Source organism: Phalacrocorax aristotelis, chromosome 1 (assembly GCF_949628215.1).
Source record: "Phalacrocorax aristotelis chromosome 1, bGulAri2.1, whole genome shotgun sequence".
Lineage (NCBI taxonomy): Eukaryota > Metazoa > Chordata > Aves > Suliformes > Phalacrocoracidae > Phalacrocorax > Phalacrocorax aristotelis.
Window position 1 is genome coordinate 34,757,373 of NC_134276.1, and position 25,922 is coordinate 34,783,294.

Sequence of the window (25,922 nt, forward strand, 5' to 3'; positions counted from 1 at the left end):
AAACCAATGAAAGCACTGCTTGAAAGCTGCATTCAGATCCAGAAACACTAGTACAAGGAGATGGATGTTGTCTGGTAGTTTTTTTCCCCTGTAGTGCAAAGGAGCAACCAGAGAAGACACAAAGAGAAGTGGTCAAAAAGCCAAGAAGACAGCAAGAGAAGTGTAAGCAAAGGGACCGTGGCAGTAAGCCAGGAGGGGGAGAGCCTGGCCGCTGGACTGCTGTGTGGCAACTGGAAGTGAAGAAATAGCCTCCTTTTGATTCTGTTTTCAGGAAAACAAGGCTGTGCACATATCCTCTGCATGGGCAGATTGCACACGAGGCTCTGCACGAGGCTCTGCACAAGACTGAGTGAAGGAAAGGGTTAAGGGTTTGTTCTTCTTCTATTAAGTTCTCCCCCAGCAGAAGTCATCCAAAAGACTCCAGTAGCAGTAAATATCAGTTTAAAAGGGTAATGTAAAAAAAGGGAAAAAGCATACATATGAATGTAATATAAAAACTTTATTTTCTGTGCCATTAGGCTGTGGGTTCCAGCTCAGAGCAAACCACTGTCTCTACCTCTACCTGATACTGCTGCCACCACAGCAGGGTTGGTGTAAGTTAATGCGCTGGATAATGAAGTGGAGAAGCTGAGTTCTCTACCTCTCCGCAAGTTTTGCTTCAAAACCTTTCATGATTACCACTCCATCAAGAAACTTGTACCATTTCAAACGCAACTCAGAAGCAGTTGATTTCCACCTGCTTTTGCTCGGAATTGTTAGGAAATTGAGTTAAGGTGGCTGGATACTTTGCTACTTCAAAAATTGGTAATTTGTCAAGAGAAGGAATGTTGACTCAACAGGGGGTGATTGTATACAAGAAACAAACAGGAATATAAAGCTTAAAAGTTTTGTATTTCATGAAAAATATCTGACACAAACCACACTGGAAACAGATTTTAAGTCTTGTGAAGTGAAAGATACAAGTGAGCTCTTATGTATAAGACTAATAAGACATCTCTCCTAGTTCATCTCTTTCATAAGAAAAATGAAAGGCAGTGAAATTTTCAGGCAGATGTATTTTGTATCAATGCTATTTATTCTGACTAAAAATTATGCATTTTTTACTGTTTCTAAGCTATTTTGCACAGTCACATACATGTAGCCTGTTTGGTTCAGTCATTTTGTACTTTACATCCCACATTGCCTGGGGACTGTGCTTCCAGAGCCTTAACCCTGGCCAAGAAATACAGACTCTAAATTGAAGTAATTAATAGTTACAATGATAATAAAATATATTTGTAGCCAAAATACCTAGCTACAAAGATACTAAACATAACCGAAGAAAGAAAAATGTTCCTTGCCCAAGGAGAATTCTTACTAGATTTTCCTGGGAACACTGAATATACTCTGGCTTTTGTTGTGGTTTTTTTTCCTGTGTAAAATTTTACATGGGTTTCCATTTTGTCTCCTTTATTTGCCCTTATGTGACTAGACAAATGCTTTGGTTTTTCCACGGTCCAGAAACACCTTTCTCTTGTATTGCACTGATCTCAAGGTAACTCAGACCTTCAGCCACAAGAATAGGGGAAGTCAGGAGTAGCAGGGGGTGCAGGATGTTGTTCCCATCCACCCTACTGAAGCAAGCTACTGAAACAGGCTGAAAAATCAAGTCTTATTCTCCCTCCCATGCTCAGCTGGCGCTAAGGCAGTAGGAGACAAAAGGAGAAGCCAAGACCGCTTGTTTGCTGAAGGCATGTGGTTGCATATGTTAGAACAGAAGTGGAACTCTTCATCCATTTGTGTTGCAGTAGTGCCAATCATGGACCGGGACCCCATTGAGTCAGTCACCATACAAACGTGGAACAAAAGCAGTAATCCCTGCACCCTGGTTAGCCAGTAAATCACCCTCCTTTAAGGGACGGAGATTTGCATATTTATGGTTGGGAAATAACCATGCTTTAGTCCACTGGAGCCTCTCTTGTTACGAGTGCACAGGAGGTTGTGTAGATAGGAAGAAAAGAACCAGTGTTACAGTCAGCGACCACATACTGCATCCAGCTCTTTCCTCTGACTGAAACAACTGCATTTCAATTTAAGAATAATTATTAAAAGCCCTGGGTTTTTTCCATTTTTCTCAGCCTTGAATAATTTTTGTGACACACTATAGCAGCATCCTGTCTTCCTCACAAACGGAAGTAAACCATGCTCTAATTCTCCCAACCAGAGAGAGAATCTGTGACAGCAACTTCTTCCATATGCTAATTTTCTATTTCCGACTTTTAATTCATAAATACCAGGCTTTCAGAATTGCCCACTCCATACTGCCCAGCCCTGATTTACTAGTTGTATTCTAGAGCAGAGGATTTGCATACAAAACTAGTCAGATCATTTACACTAGGGACAGCAGTTGAAAAAAAAAAAATTGAGCACAAAATACCACTGAAAAACACTGGCTTTGCCACGGTAGACATGTAAAAACCCTAGCTCTGCACATCCAGGGTTATCCTGCCGTGGTATTGAAAAACATATGTATTATGCTGTTGCATCCAGGATTACTTAGGCCATGAGTCTTCCTGAAAGCACACCTCAAAGAACACACCCCAACTTAGTACTTACATGGCATTTTAAGTGCTGGGCTTAGCACTTGACACAGATGTGAATTTCTTGTTATTAGAGCAAGTTTACAAGTCCTCAGAAAGTAGGCATAGGTAGACAACAGAGGGAAAGAGGTGGTCAGCAGAGATAGAAATGGCTTGTTTTTGAAGAAAAAAGGCAGTTGGATCTCCATAGCCAATTTGTGTCGTGATAGGTTATGTACCTGGTCGGGACAGCGGGGATGTGCCGCTCAGGAAGGCCAGAGCTTCTGTCCAGGTGTGCAATGCTGATGAGAGGTTGTTGAACAGTAAAAGCAGCCAAATGCAGAGGCAACCTTGATTAGTTATTTCCCCAATGCCCTGCTGCCCCCGCTCCTCAGAGATGGCCAATATTGTGAGGTTGTCCGGGAAATGTGCTAGGAAGAACCATGCATGGCCATAGCTGAGCTGTTTCAGCAAACCCAGAAGGAGCAGAGTTTCTTTCAGTAAAATATACTTCCTACGCTGGGAGGTGACTGAGAGGAATTTGTACCTTCCGTGAATGGATGGCTATGAACAAAATATTCATAACTTGATACAACTATATGAGGGCTGCTCCTCAAATATTCAATTAAACATTGCTGTCTTTTCACTGTCTACCCACGTATAACTGGGAGATAACCAGCCTACGTTTGCTGGGTTAGGTTCCTGCTAAGCTGTTGATCTGAACCCTTTCACAGAAGCGAACAGCAAGCATCAGAGCCTGAAGCAGAGAGAGGCCAGAAAAGTACAGCAGGGAGAAGACAAGAAGTTTTCGTGACAAATTGTCAGATAAGCTCAAGAAATCCTGTGGATCTACATCTTTCAGCACAATGTGTTACAGTCTAGGTGGCACATCAGAGGCAAAAAGGGTATCAGCCTTGCAGATCTCAGTATTGCAGTAACTATTTTTAGATGTTTGGCATCCTGAGGCGCCTGTAGCTTTGAATCGGATACAGGGGTTCCCTGACAGCAGAGTTGTCCAACCTTTTGACTTTTGAAGAACTCCCTGCTTACTAAAAAAGAAAGTCTGTTACTACAGACCTGTTTGTTTTTCCTTGCCTTTGTGTCCCAGAGAAGCACCTTGCAGATACTTCAGCGCTCACGAATCGCACAGCTGAGCACCGTAATCCCAAACAGTGCAGCGACAGTAAGGTACCTGCTGACATTTCTATACCGCTTCACCTCTGGATGCTCTGCAATGCCCAAGCTAACCACCAGTACATGCCCTCACCACCTGGATCAGCACTCTAACCCCTGAGCAAATGATTCATGGTCTCTCCTACAGATCCTGAAGTAATAAATTTATCCATAGCAAACCTAACTGCTTCAGTCCATTGGTTTGAATTTCCCTAGAAAGACATTTAGACACACAGGGAATGTTATTAATAGAAATAAAAGTTCCTCTGACTTCAGGTACTCTCTGAGCTCATTTTAAATATAAGCAAGTGCGTGGATTAGCTAAAATTCAATTAAACATCTCCAGTGACTGTTACCAGGCTCCTTTGGTGCCTGATGCCTTTTGTGGATCCCTGGATATCTTTTGCACTACTATTTACAGAGCCAGGCCTCAAGCAGGTATAGTTTGCTTACATTTATAGATAGGTTTTATGATAGTTTATTGCTTGTGGTATAAATCCTTGTCTTGAACTAGGATCGCTCTGTTTGAGGCGCTCTGCATGGGTAACAGTAGGACAGCTCCTGCTCAGGTCCTCACTTCCTGGTTTGCTTTACATTTGACCATTTATCATATGAAATCAGTCCTGGAAATACCATGTATTTCCTTCTCCCACCTTACTGCATACCTAAAATACCTCTAGGAACCACTCAAAACCTGAACCTCCTCTTAAGTGTTAACAGCTTGCTCTCAAATACTTTGTCTAGACTCAAAATATGTCTAAACAGCAAAGTCTGAGTGGCAAAAGGACAGTGTATTTAGTCCATGATATAGATTAACTAGAGCGAAGGTTAATTTAAGGCCAGTACATTCTGCCTCAGCCTAGAGGCAACAGGGAAGGACTGGAGCTTCTCTTCAGAATCCAGAGGAGAGCGAGGCAGGAATTTCGTTGACCAATGCTTTCTGCATATGACACAGGACCTCCCAAAAGGTGCTTCTGACCATCTGTGGGCTCAGAGACCCTCTCCCAGTGTCTCTGTTCTCAGCTGGTATGAAACAAGCCCAAGCAACTACGCTCTCTACTTCAGATCCCCAAATCAGTGCCTACGGAGAGCTGGGTTACATGAATATAATTCAGCCATTTAAGCACATAAACACAACTTCTCTCCACTGCCTGAAATAAAGAGGAAGATGCCTATTTTCTTAAGCCGTTACTGCAAAACCAGAAAACACCCGAAAACAAACAAGACTGCAGCCTTTCATTGCTATGAAAATATTCCAGATGCAAGGCTTCCCTCCAGTGGAAAATCCATGAACTGACCACGTTTCGTTAACACCTGCAGTTTAAGACATGAAAAAACAAATGCCAGAAGTACATACAGTGATGCTGTTGGCTCTAAGTGGCAAGTGCATTCAGCTACAACAACATAATTATACTTTAATCTTGTGTGTCACACTTAGAGCTTGACCTCTTCCTAGCTGAGGGATTCATTACTTGGGAAGTCTGGAGATGTTAGCGTTGAACAGACATGAGAAACGGTGGCTTCCACCATAGTTGCTAATTCTGGACTAAACTTTTGTTATCCATAAAAGTATCAGCTACTGGGTTTTTCCATTAGGGGCTGGGCTGTTGGAACAGGCTTATCCCCTACAATGAGAATAACTCAACAGGCCTATTAGTTTGATGCCTTTTCTAATTCAAGTTAATGAAGACACCAAATCTTTTCTGAATAAAGAAAAACACCTTTCCTTGACATCTATTCCCCTCCATTATTTTTGTCATCCTTCCCCACTACCCTACTCACTCTTTGCAATGGTCTACAGGATTGCCAAGCATCTATTGTCCCAGGCAGTTCACACCTGTGATGACAGCCCTGAAGAAAACTCAGCAGCTTATGCCTCCAGCAGTTCTAAGAGAAAACCAAACCACACACCAGGTGACAGATGACCCAATTTTTATACTTTCAGAATTCAAGAGTTCCTACAATTCTTAGCCTAGAAATCAAAACTATTAATCTACTTTCTCAAGGCATAAACTGCTGAAGAGCTACCCCAGTTATTTTTTGCTCAGGTCTGATTTAAAGTGTCAAGTTGAACAGATACCAGAGGACTGGATTAACAGTCTTACCTATCGTAGGCTGAATACCACTGCGCCACTTCGTGTCATCACCTTACACGGGCTGAAAAGTGCTCTTAGGGTACTGCTGAGCCAAAACAATCCCATTTCGGGCAACTACCACTCCCTGCTCGAGACATCTTTGAGCAAGTTGTTCCACAGCAAATGGCACATGGTAAATACGTAAGACAAAACCAGCTTGCCATATTTCTCAGGGCAGTATGTTACTATATAGAGTTACATATATCTGTGTGCTAAACAGTGAGGTTTTTTAATTACTTACAGAGATCACATTAAACAGCTGAATATTGCAACTGAAGGGAAAAAACCTAACGAATGTGATGGGCTGAAGTCTGATGTCCATAAATAAGCAAAAACTCCAAACCAAAGGCAAGTGTGTACAAAATAATTTATTACAGCATAACATATGTTGGCAATATTTTACAGTGAGTTTTCCATTCAACAATTTTGAATCTAAACAGATGACACACAAAGGAGAATTTTAATTAGAACAGTTTATTTGTCTTAATAAAATCCCCTCTTCATGAACTTATATTTGCCTTTGAGGGGCTAGTTAATATTACTGAAGTTATTTACATTGCAGTGAAATAAAAACAAACCATGATCGGATGATTCCATTACAGTTTCCAGAAAACGGATTTTCTGTACAAGCCACAGTATAGTTACGTTTTGATAGCAGTTCTTATAGAATGTAAAGCTGTCATATGTAGCCATTTTGTCCAGCAATACTATGCTTTAAATAGGTATATTAGATTCAGACTTCCATTTTGATGTGTTGTATATTTAATAGTTAATGCACCAGAAAACAAAGAAAGAAAAAAGTTCATTATGATTTGCAGTCAGCCCCTTTGTGCTCCCTTAAACAGTTTTAAATGTAAAACATATTTCTCACACATACTATTTGCTTTGCAGCACCTAAAGCAATAGTCTTTAGGCATGAGAAGTACTGGAGTATTGGCCGTAAGTGGACAACTAAGACTTTTAATGGAGATAATACAGTAAACTTAGCAGTGAATCTTTATGATTTAGAGAAGAACTGTATTCCCCAGTATTGTACCTTCTGCATTTGCCCAAAATTGGAGCAGCTTCTTCAACTTAAGTATCAATAGGTGAACAGATGGCGAGAAACCAGAAGGAAGAAAATGAAGAAGATAGAACAAAGGACAAAACAGTATCAAATTCATTGTTTTCACAGCTAATTGCTTCAGAATACTCAAACTTAATTATGTTAAACTGACCATAAACTTAAGGAAACAACAGCTGTGGAACACAAGGTAGATAGAATAGTTTTTATAAAGCCTTAGGTGGTTTGGGGTTGGGTTTTTTTACATTTTTTTTTAAACACAAACCTAATCTTCCTATCCATCAACACTGGTTCCTTATAAGACACACACCTGATAAAAACATGCAAACCCCCAATGCTTTCATTGTCACTGTGCTTCAAAAGAAACCAAAACAGACCAAAGATAAAAATAAAATAAAAAAACAAACCCAGAAAAAACCCTAAAGAACCGTAAAAGACAAAAAGGGCAATTCAAGCAGCACTTCAGTCTTAATCTGCTAAAAACGCTCAAATGGTAATTTATTAACAGGATATGATCACATTTATCTGTATATGTAACAACACTTATGTGAAAGCAGTCTTCAACGTCCGTATTTTTTGTGAGGGAGGGCTGATGGATTATTAAAAGACTTAAAACTGTACAAGTATAAACATGAAAAATGCTGATTAAGGATAATGTTTACATAAATATTGGCAGTTTTTGTTGGGAGGAAAAAGAAAAACTAAGCATACTCCATTTCATTTAACTATCCAAATATTTTGTTTTATACCTGTTAAAGATATTAAAATACAACCTGGAAAAGTAACCCTGATCTGTATCCAGCCAGCATGTAATGAGTGTCAGAGTTTCTTATACATGTGTGCATGTAGGTATACACACACACACACAGAGGGGCTCACACACACTACCTCAGATTTCATTAGACAGCAAATCATGGTTAATGGCTGTATGATTCACAGATGCAATGCTGCTATCGTCCTCGTTTGTGGCAGGCATAAAGGCAGACGTAAAAGGAAACAGTTTATGACATGCTGCTTGATATTCTTCACATTGAGTGTGGCAGCTTCCAAAACTGCCATCAAGCAGCGCCTCAAAAACCTTTGTTAATGTCTAAAGAAACAAAAGTAACAGTTAATAAATGTGATTTACCATTGGTTTATTACTAAAACAGATGTACGGTTAAACAATACTAATGTGAGCAAACGCAGGTTCTCTGTTAGCATTCAGGTTTCTTATAGTAACTTAGAAGAAAAAATTTGAAATCTTGTTTCAAATTAATATTAATTTATCATGATCTATGAAGCATATACATTATCCTGCGGTTAAGTATACGTTATTTAAGATCACACACACATTTTTTGGCTTTAAATACTGCATCTTTTACCTTCACATTTTTGTCTCTCATGTTTTTATCCAACCTAGTAGCAACCGCAATTGCTTTTTCTTGTCTTGATTTGTCCAGGAAATACATCATCTTTGCACCTTATCAGAAGAAAGAACGCAACATTTAGGTAACACTGTTCCTAAATGCAGTACCGCATATACAGACATACAGAATCTGAAAACTTATCAATGTGAAATACGACTTCTTACAAGTTTTAATAAACCGTATTTTCCTCCCTTATTTTTAACTTACCACTAGAACAACTAAACCTACTTTGGAATTTATTAGAAGCATAAGGATTGAGTAACACAGATCTGCTTCTGCAAAAGTGAAATGCTTCACTCTACTGAAGAGCTGTCAGTCAAGAAGCGTACATTGATGACTAAGCTCTTCAAATCAGCAGGCTAAATGAAACCCATCCTACAAACATAGAAATGAGTAAAAGACATTTTCTCAGAGATACTCAGAATTCTTTTGAGAAGTACTGGAGGTAAGTGAACAATACAGTCACTAAACAGTTGTGGGACACAGTCCAAAAGAAATTCAGACCAATGTGTGTCCGTATGGCAGAACATACGGCCAAGTTGGGCTACTAACCTGGAGCTGACTGAAACAGCCGAGGTACAAGGCAAGCGTAATGCAAGTTTGGTGCTTTGCCTGGACCAGACTACACTGGTGAGAAGGACGACGTTGTGTTAATGCAGCTATGCAGCCTCCTAGACCACAGTTGACCAAAACTGGACTGGGCATCTCTGCAAAATACTGTGTTGCTCCTCATATCGTAGCTGCCTTAATTTAAAATCTTAATGAACATGTAGGCATTTCATATACTTTTCCCAAATACAAAGTCCAGACACACCTCCCTACCTCGTGTGTCATCTACTACAAAGAACAAAAAGCCTAAGAAATAATTTTACTGAAAGTGTTACTCACATTCTGAGTGTATTGTCTCCTCTTGCTCAACTATTTTCCCCAGTTATTTAATCTGTTTTCCTAAATAAAGAAAGTATCCTAGTTCTTACTGCTTTTTGTATCCAGAAGTTTCAGAAAATAAATTAAATTGAATATATTTGGGTTTGAGTCATCATTGTCAAAAACTTATTAATTTATTCCAAAACTTTTTGTACTCAGCAGACATGACAAATTTCAGTTCCGTTCCAGCAGCTACTTATAGCTTTTCTACACAAACAGTATAAGAGTGTCATATTTCAACATTTTCATTGTTGACCATGAAGCAGAAAAGCAGAAGTAGCGTAACAAGTGTGTCATGGTATTTTTGTTGATGCTGTTGCTACATTACAAAGCCATGAAAAGGAACAAAGACATTCCAGCTGATAAGAAAAATATAAACCAAAATATACTATGTATTAGCAGCAGTGCATTTCCTTGTTCTCTTATCATTTCAGAACTAGAAGCTACAACAGGAAAGATGACAGTGCTTCCATGCTTGAATATCTGCGGTGCTTTGATCACACTTTTTGGAGGCAAGAAGCAGGTTCCTTATGCATCTAATAAAAAAGTGAATGAGGGTGTTTTGGTTTTTTTAACGTGGTTAAAGCAGGCGGGAAAACCCCTACGTAAACATGTGAATTTTTAGCTCCTTGGAATTGATATGAATTAAGGACTGCAGACAAAGATTCTGGATCTTAATTAATTTCCTTTTCCAAAGCATTAATAAGTTAAACAAACCTGACAGTTGGTGCTGAATGGAGGTAGCATTGTGTTTGAGAAATTCTTCATTAAAACTTTCCAAGTTTTTATTAACAAAGATTTTCTGCATTTCTTGAGTTAGGACCTTGCTCACAATCTCTGGGAGGTTACTATGGTCAGACACTAGAAGGGGGAAAGTAAGAGGGAGAGAAGCAAAACAAACATTTAGACAACTGTAGAAAAGAGTGTGAAACCATAAACATCTCTAAAAATGGGAATTTTAGCAGTATTTGGGCACAGAAGCAGAAATTTCAGTTCATAACAGGTCAACAGAATCATTACTGGTACATTTATAGATGAAACATTCATGAAAGCACCCTGTCAAGTAAACTTCCATTGCAAGTTCACAATGCATACTTTGCTTCAGTCAGAATCTGTCTCCCATATCTACCACTTATTTTCTTAAAACTTAATAATCTCAAGGCTCTTTGGAACACCTACTCCTCTGACATCTAACCAAAATGATTTATGGGTCCACCTGGTGGATTAGTGTGGGAAGGAGTATAATATAATACCTACACAGTACCCTGCTAGCACAGCCTGGGTTTTCTTGGGTTTTACCACCGAAAACAAACCATTTACTTTTATTTTTCTTCGTATCAGTTTGTGTTTCAAGAGTATTTATACATTATGAAAATCTGTAGTTATATCCTTGTACAATATAACTTCCTGTATCATTATACATACGTTCTTCCTACACACATACCAGCTTTAGAGAATTTAATCAAGCACTCATGTAGCCATGGGTTATTACTGTTGATAGCAAAAGCTCTTTTGACAGACTGTAACATTAACAGAAACTTTCCTGTGGGAAGGAGAAAAAACAAAAACATACCAAGATTAAGAATACAGAACTTTTTCTCTTAATACCAACTACTGTTTTCTTTCGTAAATCTAGTACAAACATTAGAAACATCAGTGCCTACACCAAATTAGAAAGGAGATTTATTTTTCCCATCCAAATTGCTTAATAAAATAGAAATGCCTGCCGCTCAAACTCTGGCAACACTGCATAGGTGCTACTATTTGTTTGGCTTTGTTTTCCCCTAGATAATTAAAGATCATACTGCAAGTATCTTTCTGCAGCATTTATTAGTACATACTACAACTTAGTTTGCTCTCAGGGTTTTTCTGTTTATTTTAAGGCTGGCTAGACAAAAATGCTATTTTCCCTATTATTACTGGCTACAATGCAAGCCCCAGCTTCAGTCAAGTAAATATCTGCTCCAGACCATTTCAGTCTATGCTCAGATAACACAGGCTGCAGCGAAGGGTTAAAACCGTGTAGAGCAAAAAACAATTACGCAGTACTTTACCTTTTCTAAAGTATATTTCAAATGCTAGTAAGTGTGTTTCTATGTCATCTCCAATAAGATTCTTAAGTGGTATAAGGAACTTAATGGCTTCTTCTAATGGATTTTCTACCTGTTTCAATAAAAACACAGTGACATTTAAAGCTTAAAATAAATGTCAAAAAAGAAACACCAAGGATAGTTTCTGTTATTCAGATCATTTAAATAATCACAGGGCCAAGAAAAACTATAGCTAGCTTTCTGAATTAAACTGAACCGCAACATTTTTATTTGAACAGCGAGATTTAAAAGTGTTTACTCATGATTTCAAGTTGACAAAGACATCATCATGGCTAACTCTGGCACTGCTTATGTCACGTACTCAGTGTTGTAATTCAGCATTTAGGAAAACTAAATACGACCACTTTAGATAAACTTCTGAAGTTACCGTGATAAAGGAGATAGTTCTTTGTGCTTAGAGAAATGCTGGCTCATCTCTTCACGTTTTGTGAACTGCAAAAAATTCAAACTATTCTGTTTTTTCCTCTATGCACTGTATGAAAGCCAGAGTTGTTCCGGCAAGAAGCACCTTTTTGTTTCAGTACCTATTTTAATGAAGGATGGCCTAACGTCTCAAAACGCCCCAGAATTTAAAGAAAGTAACAATATAATGAATCTAGAACTTTGATTTGGTAGAGGAAAACGTATTACTTTTCTTTAGTGTAAATAGAGATAGGCTACGAAAAGGTATCTTTGTATGCAAAAGTGATTTTATAAAACCCCCTGGATTCTTTCAGGAGAACTTGATGGTAATCCCATATTATAGGCTTTTTATGATAATCACATGAATTTAACATGAAAGACCATGCTAACCCTTTCCAGTTTTTCAGGAACTAGCTCTTCCCTAGGTCCACTAATTTCCTCCTCCTCTTCATCTCGCTTTTTCTTTTGATTCTTTTGTTGTCGTTCTCTTTCTGCATGTTTTCTTTCCTCTTCGAGTTTTGCTTTCTTCTGCGCTCTTCTTTGCTTGCTAAGCATTTTCTTCAATTCTTTGGCTGACAGATTTTCTACAGATTAAGATAGCAAACAGGTAATTCAATTGTGTTTAATAGTGTTATTAAACAGTGTTTAATAAAAAACTTGTTTCTCTCAACACTCAGACTTGCCACTAAGCTCCTTCCCCATATCAAAATGGCATACTTCTACAGCAATTTCCATAAATATCAGCACTTACCAGACTATCATGACTATATAGTCCAACATTACTACTGGATTACTATTTAGAGCATAACAAAACACTTGATCTTGCATATTTTCTCTTACATAGTTGTTATAGAAACCTCAACTATTTGGCAGGTTAACTACATAAAGTTGTTGCATCTGTGACAGGTTTCACCTCAGAAAATGGACAATGGTTTTCAAGGGTTATACTAAGCTCCCACATTGACCGTGGCTCAGCTTCCTTCTAATGCTAACTAGAAACATCCAGACGATTTACACTCCATCTTGAAACAAGCTTGTTATCTTTCATTAAAATTTCTGAACAGTATGCAGCCATGATAATTGCAGTGATTTTCTGCAAATGCCATGGTATAGCTAAACAGATGCAAGCAAAAACTGATATTATTTGGAATGAGGAGAGGTAAAATATTGTGGTACGTGACTGTTCCACAAATCTTCAGGCTGCTTGCGGCGTACAGACTTTTAGATTGGACCAGTGTTTAGATGAGGCCAGGACATTTAACAGTTGCAGGAAAAGCAGAACACACTGTTTCCTACAGGTTCACATGGAAGTGAGGAGACTTCAAGCCTTGCCATTTACCTCTCTTTCCTTCCCTGCTGTCCCACTGACCTGACCAGTTCAGCCAAAATAATACCATAGTTTCCACTCTGTTTACTGTGGTATTTCACTGAGAACTGTATTTGTGCTAATAATGTGGCAAGGAACAGGAATGGGCTACGGAGGGACTGACACTTTTTTTGTTGCTTTGGCACCACGATCGTCCCGCTGGGGCCAGCCACCATCCTGAGATAGGGAAGCAAGGAGAAGCAAGTGCTTTTCCCCCATTCATACAGTGCTGTCTTCCCCTGTGGAAGAGCCTACTGAATCCAAATGCACAGCAGGCAAATGAACTAACATGACTTCTTAAAGATGACTCCTCACCTTAGTTTCTGTGATGTATTGCTATCAAGACCCTCTGCCACACACCAATCTTATATACAGAAACAAATTAAAATTGGAGAGAAAAATATTCAAGTTGCACTGTGTGAAATGCGCCTCTTTGTACATGTACTTCATTATACATAGGCAGATACAGAAGAACTTATTCCCCTCTGAATGAGGGGGAAGATTGTATTGCCAACAGCTACTGCAGTGCTGACAGAAGTTGCGATTCCACAAAAGGAGAAACAACTATTTATCTTAAAGGAAAAAGCTTCATAACTCATTTGTCATTGAATCCTCAGGTTTCCAAACCACACCCCACCGGCTTCCTAAGAAAGTCGGCTTTCCATTTAACACTAACTTTAAATTATTTCCTAAATGTATTAAATTTGCTAATAACGCTTATCCGTGTATTCTTTGGTCCTGAAGTTAAGTGAAAAATGGTGAAATATAAATGCAGTGTTAACTACTATTATTATGTAATAAATTAAACACAAGATTTAAATTCTTACAACTCAAACTGCTGTCCCACAAAATCTATCAATGTTTTCATAATTCATCTGTTAATGACATTTATCTTTTGTTTAATGGATAAATGGCTGAACTAAGTTTGATTTTTCCTCTTAATACTCTGAAATGCCGCTCCTCCCCAAGTACTCCAACTATAGCTAGATTCATTCATATACTAGTTTTACAGTCTGATGAGAGGAGAACAGAGAGGAAGAAAGCTGTAGCATGTTATCTATGATGTCTTTCCAGTTATCAAATTGTGACAGAAGAGGAAAAACTTATGTTACAACTCATTTATTCTATTGCACATAACTTGCTTAATAAGCTTTTACATGTGTCAAACATATGAGCCTCCACTATGGTCCAGATACCTGAATTCACTTCTTGTTCTTTGCTTTCATTGGTTAGAGGATTATCATGCAGCTTCAAGTAGATTTCAATTGCTGATCGAGCAGCCTTGAAGTAGAAGGCATGTTTCCTGAGCACATCTTCTAATCTCAGAAGGTCTACATAGGCACGGAGAGTCATCTTTCTCATGCAGTATGTGTGGAAGTCAAATTGATCATCCGTTATCTCAAAAAAATGCTTCAAGAAAAAAAGGAAAAAAACCACACAACTTATGTACTTCCCTTGCTTAGTCTATTTTTTTAACTAGATGGAGGTGAATAAAGTTACAACTGATATTCTTTACAGGCGATTTTTAACAGGCATAGAAATATCCTTATAATACTGGCTGTCCAAGAGAACCTGTCAGTAGGGAAAACACCCAACCGGAAAAGTCTCATTTTGTTCACAAAAACTATCATGTGATTGTTCAAAGACTTAGGCACTATTTAAAAGCCAAACGAAATGTGATTGTTCTCATTAAAAAAAACAATTGGCAAAAGACAGCATAAAGTTAATGTACAAATAGTTGTATAGATAGGAGATGTGGTATTTTATATTGAATCCTTTTTACTTAAAAGAATCTTTTTTCACATAATAGCTAGGGTTGACATCTTATCTATTACAAAAAATCATCAAGTATTAACCTGTTTCTAAAAATCATTATACTTGAAACTTTATATGCAGAGATAATAATTCTGATTACATCAGCAAATATCTTCATTAGTGTGGGAGAAATACTGGGAAAGAAATTGATGGTGTTTGCACCTACTTACTCTTTCTACTTCGTGGCATTTTTTCAAGGCATCACCATACTTCCCTAGCCTTTGATAAGCTGCAGCACATTCAGTCTGGAACCACATACACTGCATCTCGTTTAGGTTTTCCATAGCAGAAGTTCCTTCCTGAAATAAGTGTCATTATCACTTTTTGCTATTACAATTTACCAGCTGCTTCTTTCAACTATGGCTAGTTACAGGACATTAGTAGGAAACAATGAATCCTTCAACTACTTGGAATACAATAGAAAATGGATATATCCACCCAGCAACTGAAAATAACACTAGTAGTATATATGTGTGTATGTGTATGTGGTCTATGCTTCCCAAATAAAAAGGAGTAGATTTTATTTTTAAAAAAATTATCTGAACAAGGTTAGTCTCTCAACAGATCTTTAAGATTAACGGATGCTTGTATGCAGTCTCACTTTTAATATCTGGGGGGAGAGGACAATACTTTTTTAGAAGATATCTTTAATTCAGCAAATAATTTTCAATTCACCCCCCCCATAAGTGGCATCTACTGGTCTAAAAATCCACCAATCTCTTTACTGCTTTATCATCTAGTATGAATAATAAGTTTCTTAGAAATTGTTAGTCTAAATAAATGAATAAATTAAGTTAGATTTATACTTCATGCTTCTACAAGAAAAAAATCCTAGGATTTACTTTTTATGGTTTCAATGCTCTAGATTAAGAATAAACAAACTGGAAGCATGTTCCACATATCACAAATACTACCCACCAAATTTTCCCAGTCTTTATACTAGAAAAAATCCAGTTCAACTCACAACATTTAATTATTTTGGATCAGATTTATTCTATCTTACCACAGGTACCTATGCTAGAGTTCTGTATTTCTTGCTCTAAAGCTGCTGACAGGCATACATGACACATTTCAGTTATGAAATTTTCAATCATTCCTAGAAATATCTAGAAAGCATGAATTCACTTTCAAGTGTTCTCATACCTAAAATTAAGAAGAATTAAGGACCCTAACTAATTTATGTGCTCCAGGAAACCCCACCAAGTAGCTGTCTTCGTATTTAGTTACATAAATAATATGGAAATCCAATCTTCATGAATCTAAGTTTTGCTCAATGTCAAAAATACTTTAAAGTGCTTACCTCATCTTTTAAGGATAGGATTTGCTTTAACAAAATTGTCTGTTGTACTAGCTTAAATGAAATGTTCAAGTCTAAATTAATTTGTGTTAATGCTAAATCATAATGAACAGAGTGCACATTCCTGTGCAGTTAGCACAGATGGTATTACAGGGAAACAGAAAGTTTTGCAAACAAGGTATCCGTCAGATGCACTTCCAGAGAGGTACTTAGAAGTACAGCAATAGGAAATACTTCTGAACAGCTACCTTTGAACAACCGCTTTTTTCCAGTATTTACTGGGTCTACACAGTTGGAGTGCTGCAACCAGCTCTGGGGGCCCCCTCACAAGAGGAACATGGGCCTATTAGAGTAGGTCCAGAGGAGGGCCATGAAGACACAGGGATGCAACACCTCTCTTGTGAAGAAAGGCTGACAGGGTTGGGGTTGTTCAGCCTGGAGAAGAGAAGGCTCCAGAGAAACATCACTGCAGCCTTTCAATATTTAAAGGGGATTATAAAAAAAACAGAGAAAGACTTTTCACCAGGGCCTGTACTGATAGGGCAAGGGGTAACAGTTTTAAACTGAAACAGGGTAGGTTTAGGTTGGACATAAGGAAGAAAGTCTTTACTGTGATGGCGGTGAGACACTGGTACAGGTTGCCCAGAGAAGTTGTGGATGCCCCACCCCTGGAGGTGTTCAAAGCCAGGCTGGATGATGCTTTGAGCAACCTGGTCTAGTGCAAGGTGCCCCTGCCCATAGCAGGGGGTTGGAACTAGATGATCTTTGAGGTCCCTTCCAACCCAAACTATTCTATGATCCTATAGAGTTATTTACCACTAAGCCTAAAAGCATTACCTTAAAAATGTACACCAATAAGATTTTATGTTTGTTTGTTTTGGTCAAAAGTTGCAGGAGTGAAAAATAAACTGCCAGAGACAAACAAAGCCTCTCTCTTCATTAAAGCAATATACTTACCCTTGTAAATTTAGAGCACATTTCCTCTGCATCCTTCACCATATTTGCTCGCAGCATGTATTTAGCACATTTAGAATTGATAAACCTGTCTGCAGTATCCAAAGACTGTGCTTCATCCATCCATTTGGCAGCTTCCTTGAGGTTACCTACATGCTGTTAGGGAGAAATTAAAGTTTTGGTATAAGCCTGCTATGAGGCAACTCCTGAAATCTACGGTTACTGGTATTTCTCCCTCAGAAGTAACAAAAGGCAGTATTATCATTTACTCCTCCCTGCCCCCAGATTTTTTGTGAAAGACAATTTGGTGTTAGTTGTGACTTGCTTTGCAAAACCTAAATGAAAGGCTTTCATTTTCTTCCTGACAAAACAGTTCCCCAAAAGAAACCGATGCCTATAACCATTGCTAACTAAAAACCTATCCACATATTCACAACAGTTTAATGGGTTGTTTGGGGTTGTGTTTTGTTTTTTTTTTTTTTTTTTTTTTAAAATAAACTAGGTACATGTCTAAATTGACTTTTTACCTTATAAATTTTTGCTTTTAAATAGAATAGTTCTATTAATGTTGGAGTGCTTGCAATTGCAGCATTAATGTAATCCAAGGCCAAAGAACACTGGCCAAGTTTGTCAAAGTGCTGTGCCAGGAAATATCGAACCCAAAGCAGTGTCGTCGGGGGCTCTTTCTCTCCGTTTTCTGCAACAAAATGGAAAAAGTTATAGTAACCAGTACAGCTGAAGACTGCATTTGAAAAACACACAGAACCAAAGCTTGGCAAATTCAGCAAATATTTCCTTTAATGCATTCATTTACTAGAAGGTATTACAATTTTTTTCTTGCAAAAAGTATCAGCACTTCAACAGTTCTTGATATCTGCCATAAACAGTAATTATGGTGTAATTTATATAAGACCATAGAAACTTACCACATGTACTAAAAAGGTCACAAGTTTTCAAAGAGGCTTCATAACCAGTAACAAGTTCTTGGATTGTAGAAACCTGCATAAAAATTACCAACTTAAATTATGCTTTACTATCATGTTTACATAAATTAACACATATGAAAAAATACTTGGGCAAAATTAGGGAAACTATGCTAAAATAATTACTTAATTTGGAAAAAAGTAGATGTATTCTCATATAGTTTACTTCACCTTTCACAAGCTACCTTTGATCATCCATTTTAACTGGTGATACAGCAGAGAAACAGGTATAATCTTTGGCAGCTTATGGTAGAAAGTAATAAAGTACATTTAATTAGTATCCTCAAGTTGTATTCTGGAATTTTTGTTTATTTATGCTATTCATTTTAAGTGTCCAAACTGAGCCAACTGAAGGAAGGTACTTCGGAAAAGACTGCATGAACTTCCCATAACAATGAAGATATAGGAGAGACTTCTGTGGATTTTCAGTAGGCTGATATGTACTATTAAATTTTTTTTTTTTCTGTTAAAAAGGTATTGTTGCCTAGAATACAGGCTACATTTTTTGACATACAAATCTACATACTGATTGGATGTAAGGCTAATATTTTCTGAAATCAGACCCTGTCAACAATATTGTTGGTCAAAATTCACCCATACAGTTTTGAACAAACACTATGCACGTTTGACATTTACAATACATACAAATGTTCGTATCTGTGCATTTTCTGACAATGAACTATTCCAATACCAGGTCCATGGCTTACAAGTGCCACATAGGGTTTCTGAGCATTTTAGGATATGCTCAACCTGTTTTGTAGCTACATTCTAAATGTGCCTGCCATACCTAGCCTCTCAAGGAAACAAGAATAATACTAAAGAAATAAATAAGTATGATCTATGTGTATATACCCAAAACACAGAAGGGTATTAAAAAAAATAAGATCTGACTGTAGGCATAGCAGGATAATGGCTGCATTCACCTATCAGGTGAAAAACTATAGATGGCAAAAACCTAAAACCCCAATGGTTAAAAGTAAAATGATCCTACATTTTAAAAAGTTGGTTGCAAGAGTAAAATAAAATACCGTGGAGAGACAGCAAAATTAAAAAAAAGCAGGATTTGACACAGCACACATCCACTTCAAGATACAGTTTGAGAGGAAGGGAAGGGAATAAACCTTGTTCTAGAAGATCAAGGTATACAATTTGAAGGCTACTACTTTAACCTAATTCAGCACAATAGGCAAGAAATGCCAAACATTATGTTTCAAAGAGAGCAAAGAAGGTGACACACCCAAGTCATACAGAGCCAGTGTAAATGTCTCACAAGTATAATAAAATGTATAAACACACACACATTCTGGAAAGCTCTGGGCAAATCTCATAAGAAATTGTTTCTGGTAGGAAAATCTCAACTATAATAAAATGTTACTAGACTTCAAATAACTATGAAGTGGTAAAGGAATGTAAAGAAGTCACAAGTAAATGGGTAAACAAATGCATTAAGCCATTCTCTGGCCTCTGACATCTATTCACTAAAAGAAACCTTCAACCACCTCAGAAAAATCTTTGAAGATTCTCTTCTCTAAGATGAGTTTAAATGCAGAAACAAGCATCTGCTTCAGGTAGCAGGATTGCAGTGTATATGTGCAACAGAGTAAGTGTTATTTCCTTGCTGCTTTTCACTGCAACTTCAAAGTATTCCCAAAGTTATACTTATCTGGCTGTTAGTAAACGCAAACTCCTCTGAGACCAGCTAGTTTTGCTAGAATACAAGTGAGCTGTGTGTAAAGGGAGAAAGACTCCTTTATTTCTTTAATAAACACACTCCACCACCACCAAACTCTACATGTAATTTTTTTCCACTACTGCACACTCAGAGTATGGCCTCATGGCTGGACAAAGGCCATGCTACCACGATCTCTGAGCCACACGTGCCTGGTCCCTGCTTTGGGGCAGTGCTAGTGGCTGTATCCAGGGTTACAAGCGATTACTCCCTGCTCCACCACAGCATACAGATGCCCAATTACTAATTCCAACATCAGGCAGAGCTGGCAGTGGACAGACCTGGGGCAGTGAAGCAGTAAGAAAGCCTCTCTTCCTAGCAGGAGGGTCTTCAATCAGCTTACAGCAACAGTGAAATCAGATCCTCTGATCTTGAGGTGATGGAGAACACCAAACTGTACCATGTTTTTAAAAAATGCTAAGTTCTTCCAAACTCAGAATTCTGCAGTGGTTTTGGCTTCTACAGTCCAAGAAACTACACTGGAATGAACATTCCAAAAGCTACTTTGAACAATACCTTTGGAAACAAGTATTCAGTGAAAGCACAGCTACAAATATAATGCGAATCAAGTAGTTAGGTTATTGCAGACATTCCTCGTGAAAATGGCGGTATCTTTGTTTCTCATGAATACTCAGAATCTTTTTCCTCCCTTTTAATTTTTCCATCTCCTGCTAGTAATTGTGGAATGTAATTCCAGGTTCATGTGCTGCTTCGGGGAGATATGAACCCTAACTTCTGTGTCCATGTTAACTGTAAATTTAGTAGTAAAATCTCTCTTGGATTTACTACCACCTATTATCTGTGTTCTAGATTCACCACTGCCATCTTAAAGGCAATATTTTACTATTTCTAAATGCTACAGCATTCTTATTAAAGATCATTTTACAGTTTCTAAAGATCAAGCTTGAGGTATCTGGAAATACCATTATACTGACCATGAGCTAATTTCAAATGGTATTATTCCAGGGGGAGAAAAGTTTCAGTTATTCCCTTGCCATGGATTTGAAAAATCTTGAAGTATTACAAAAGCATAACTGAAGTCGTCAATGAAACTCAGGCTTTGTTATGACAAGAATGGTGCCAATTCCAGAATTGGGGCCACCAGCTTCAGAAGCCACTTAAATAATCCAAATTCAAACCTCAAACCTTTTCATAGGTCACTACCTACAACTTCAGTTTCATTACAAAACAACGAGCTAAGAAGCATGAATCCAAGAAGGGGAAAATGGGCTTTAGCCTTCCCCGTTAGCACAGACAAGTAAAGTGCTTGTTTTCCTTCCTATACCTTATGTAAAGGTTAAAATTGCATTTGCTCGCAAACCAATACGGATTCTTGCCAAGTGTAATAATCTTGAAAGCTAAGAAAGCATCTTTCACACTCTGTACTACTTGAAGGAAAGACTCCACAAAGGCCAGGATGGTCTTTTTCCATTCCCGTGCAGTTTATTTCCATTGGGAAGGATGGTTTCATACATAAACTTTGAGTAAATGCCTTAAAATAAGCATGAGAAATACAAACCGAGACTGGAATAAATATCATGCATACATATCTTGATTTCTTTTTACACTGTAACCAAGAGGAACACAGTTCACTTGAAGCCCAATTTTGATTTACTTTTTCCTGTGACTATTAGTTTTTACTCATCTGATTTTACTGAGAAATACTGTGTTCTTTTTTGTAAGGGACAGCCTAATGGAAAGTTATTGTTTTCCAGGTAAGCGGCTAATGCCTAAAATTGTTTTATCATCACTTGTAGCTATTACAGTGTCACCTATGGGCCAGTCATTAAATGGAAATCTGTGTTGCATGCTACGCCATATAGCACGACTCCTGCCACAGAAATTTTTTTTTAGACAAAGAGAGAAAGAGGACTATCAAAGGTAACAACAACATAGGGATCCAAAATGGAATGTTAGGGCTACAGTAGCCTAAATCCAAGTTTGATTCCCCCCACCATACTCCATGTAGGACATAAGTTCAATGGAATGACAAAGGAATAAAAGGAAAGAGAAAAGCAATATAGAAAGGTTTTTCAGAACCATACATAACAAAGGTGCAGTGGAGTACATAATGGAAGATTAAATCAACAGCCTACTAGCACAAAGCAGGAATGCAAATCTTTCAAGTAAAACACTAACTTCCATAGTAATGAACCAGAGAGTTGTATTACTACATTGATCATATATCCTATTATTATTGTAGTTGGGAAAAATATTTTAATAGACTTTTGTTTCAATGACAACCTTAAAACTAATACTGTATTTCCTTCTTCAATGAAAGAACTGCAAGAAAAGGAACTGAATTATCAATACCAATCATATAGAAATACTGTAAAGTGGTCAGACTAAAGCTGTGACAGTAATTTTTTTAAAAAAATATTCAGCTTGTTAATTTGTCAGTCACAATCACTACATCTAAGTGTTTTAAGTTGCTGCCATTGTATATCAGTAAGAAGCTACCAGCACTTCCAGTGCACACACAGAATAAAAGCTACTGTAGGCAGTTTCAGAACCAATCCATATATTAACATTTGGCACAGGTTTGAGTCCCTGCCTTTTAAACTCCTGAGAACATGTTTAGTATCAACTGCACTCAAAGGCAAACAACCAAAAGGGAAAGTCTGAATACTTCTACTGAGCTATAAAGTTTCAAGGTGCATCTATAAAGCTGCCCAAACAAGAAAATCTGCCACTGAGCTGCAGATATAGATGCAATGGTTGTTGTAAGAAGCTTTAGTTATACATTAGTACAGAAGAATCTTCGGACAAATCCCAGAAAGACATGCTCTGGTATGTGGTTTTCTTAAAAGATTTAACTGTTACAAAATTCATCCATATCTACACTACTGAGACATACGCAAGGGGTACATTATCTTGCCTCCAACACCATCAGCAGTGAAAAGGATACAAAACAGTGGGGAAGAGTAAGACAACAAACAGGAACAAGATCACACATTATTTGGCACAAATACGTGCAGAGTGACATTTAAATCACTAAAATGCCCCATCATCATAACGCATCAAATGGATCACTTCTGGGAATTACCACGCAGTAGGAGACTGACACTTTAGAAAACCACTTTGACTGTTTCCTTATGAAATGCCTAATAATCATACATACCAGAAGCTAAATATTCTCATGTTGGCTTTTTTTAAAGAGAACTGGAACTTTTTAAAGACTAGCTATGAGTTCTGCACTGCATTCTGAATAATTTTAATTATTCAGTTACTTTAATGAGAGCAACTTTTTCTTCAAGTAGCTGCACTGCAACCCACTCCAAAACAGTAACTGATGTCTTTAAGAAGAGGATGCTGCTGTCTCAGAAAATAGTCCAACCTCACCTCAGTATCGGACCTGTAACCTTCTGAAATTTCAGTGTCTCAAGTTGTACCATGTTCTTCAAACAGAATTCAACGGATGCTACAAGTTTAAGACACCCATGAGAGAGCCGGAGACTTTTCCATGTGGGAACACACTGGCTAATCCCTTTCACAGCCTTCCACAAAGGGCTAGAGGACAAAAATTAGCCAACAGCTCTTCAGCTTCCAGCAGGTGACCCAATGAGGCTTCTAAGAAACTTCTGGGTGTTTACTTCTCAGTAATTACAGAAGAGAAGTATATAAAAAAAAGATATTTCACAAGAATCTCACCTATTCAGATTCATCTGTCTCAGAAGTCTTGAATTAAACTGTAAAAGAAGGATGACATAGAAGGATCATTCTATATTCAAAAGCCATAGAGGATCAGTACTTCGACTGGAAAAAAGAGCTGAAAGTGTGAGTCCTCCTTATTCCCCATCTATACAAACCCAGACTCACACAAAACACACCTCCTTCAAGACATACCCAATCCAGAAGCAGTAAGTAAAACTTTCAGTTGCAGGAAAAAAATATTTTCAACATCAAGGAATCAGAACTGCCTTAGTATTACCAAGCAGGTAGCTCCCAAATAGTTAGCAGCCTGAAATTTCAAACACTAACTATATTTTGGCCCAACTATCAGACATATCCTATATGGGCATTCCCTTCATTTTGAGGCAGTTATGTGCAATATTACTTTTCTGAACCTCAGTTTGCAGACAATTTTAAAAAGACAACTGTAGCCCTTCCTGAGGAGGGGGATGGATTGCTGCCAAACTTATCTCCCTCCTTCAAAATAAGGGAGTAATTTCATAGTAACATTCTCTCATCTATTGACAAAACACTTCTATTGTTCCAACAAGAAGATGTCTACTGCAGAAGGGCTTGAAAAAGAGGGAAAAGAACAGGTAGAAGGGGATACCCTTCATGAACTTGCTCATCTTCCACAGGATGAAGGTCTTCTGTGCTGGAAATGAAATAGGATGTTTTTTAAGACAGATGTTCTCAGTTCTGGACTCTGATAATTTGGCTCAGATGTCAGACAGCTGCATTTCCTTATTCTATATGTCAACATGGGTGGTCTTCACCACTGGGAAGCTTGATTTCTCAGCTGGTTCTGAAGGTCCAGAGTGGGAGGAGGACTGCAGAAACCAACCTGCAAAGGCGATATTTCTGCATGTTCCATTTTCACTTAAGGTGAAAGGATGCATACAAGAAAAAAAGAGCATGCGTTCTTTCCCTTCAAAGAACGGTTATCTGTCCTTGAAATTTAACAACCTTTCTCCTTAAATAGAGAATCCTGCACAGTAGTTGTCCCTGAAGAAAACTTGGTTTTTGCAGGTAATATACATGGTGCTGACAAGAGTGGCTCTGCAGGTCACAGAAACTGCTCCCGAAGCACCACATGCTTTGCCATCAACAAACCAACCATCTCTGAACCAGGTGAGTACTTATCTGAAAAAACCAAACCAAAACCAAACCAACCAACAACTCCTAAAGATAAGAAAAATCCACTCCAGTAAATCAATCCCTTTGTTTTCATCTCAAAGTACAATTGAATTTTGACAGTATTTCCCATCACCAGTATTTTAAGTAGTGGTAGTTGAACAAAGCTTTCTGGTTCCCTGAGTAAGAATAGTATTCTTTATTCAGGAAAATGGGATGTAGTTGCATTTGTGACACCACTTCTCCAGCACAGCAGAAGAGGCATCCACTAGACATGGCAAGAATCCTTATGTCTGTGCAAGAAATTGAAAAATAGTTGTACTTTTCAAAATATGTATAAGCCATTTGCAACTTGTTTTGCTACAGAGTACCCAAAGGAAATTGCTGTTGTGCAACTTCAAAACAGTCTTCATCATCTAGAAAAGATGGGATAGCTAAAGACTGAATGACAAACTAAGTCTTTCAACAGCAGTCCTGGCAAAGCATTTTCCCTGGGCCAGAAGAAAACCTTGTGGACATTAACAGATAAAGTCCTTGTGGCCAAATTATTAGGAGTATCTTTCACAAGACAAGTATCCAGTACATACCCTGAAGCAATATTCTAAATGCCTCACGGGAAATGGAGAAGCAACAATAAAAAGTCTGTAAGACCGTAAGTCTGTAATACCTGAGATCTTCACTATGATGAGATGTTATCTGAGAGAGATAAGAAGGTGCTCACAGTGTGCAGAAGAAAAATATTTATGAACTTAGTACCAAATAAGTTAAGACAGAAAAAAACCAGAAAGTAGTTGCTGGCTCACAGTTCTGGAGAAGGCCTTTGATGACAGCTTGAACAGGGCTTGCGCTGGTCTGTGGCACACAAGAGTACTTAACTACCCCTTGTTGAGTTGTCTCTATTATCAGTCCATTACTCAGACTTTGGTAATAATTCACACAGGCACACAAAGCCAGCCAATGCAGAACTGAAAGCTTAGGAGCTGAACCCACAAAATAACGATGATGAATACTATGAAGAGTTGGTTCCTTGCTTTTCTTTCGTTGCTATGCTCCTCACACCATTCTAAACAGAACCTTCCCCAGAAACAGCTTAACACTAAAAAGCACTCTGATACGATGATGGCACGAACATGAACATTTTAAAAGTAGTATTTCTTGAATAATTCTGTTTCAAAACTCCCTTTGCTCACAGAG

General features: G+C 37.9%; 1 protein-coding gene across 4 annotated transcripts in view; it reads right to left on the reverse strand.

Annotated features, from left to right (window-relative positions):
* Positions 1–6,216: 6,216 nt before the first annotated feature.
* The window catches only part of NAA16 (N-alpha-acetyltransferase 16, NatA auxiliary subunit), a 75,269-nt gene continuing 55,563 nt past the window's right edge, over positions 6,217–25,922 (reverse strand). For 2 of the 4 annotated variants that reach the window (XM_075087675.1, XM_075087664.1), the window contains 11 exons: positions 18,137–18,209; positions 17,738–17,907; positions 17,214–17,366; positions 15,130–15,258; positions 14,341–14,554; positions 12,169–12,362; positions 11,320–11,428; positions 10,710–10,808; positions 9,983–10,126; positions 8,294–8,391; positions 6,217–8,019 (listed from right to left, as the gene is read on the reverse strand). In XM_075087675.1, coding sequence (XP_074943776.1) covers positions 7,819–8,019; positions 8,294–8,391; positions 9,983–10,126; positions 10,710–10,808; positions 11,320–11,428; positions 12,169–12,362; positions 14,341–14,554; positions 15,130–15,258; positions 17,214–17,366; positions 17,738–17,907; positions 18,137–18,209 — 1,584 coding nt within the window. In that variant the 3' untranslated portion in view covers positions 6,217–7,818. Of the gene's footprint in view, positions 8,020–8,293; positions 8,392–9,982; positions 10,127–10,709; positions 10,809–11,319; positions 11,429–12,168; positions 12,363–14,340; positions 14,555–15,129; positions 15,259–17,213; positions 17,367–17,737; positions 17,908–18,136; positions 18,210–25,922 lie in introns of those variants that run through there. The other 2 variants (XR_012659657.1, XR_012659660.1) reach the window with 2 other exon arrangements.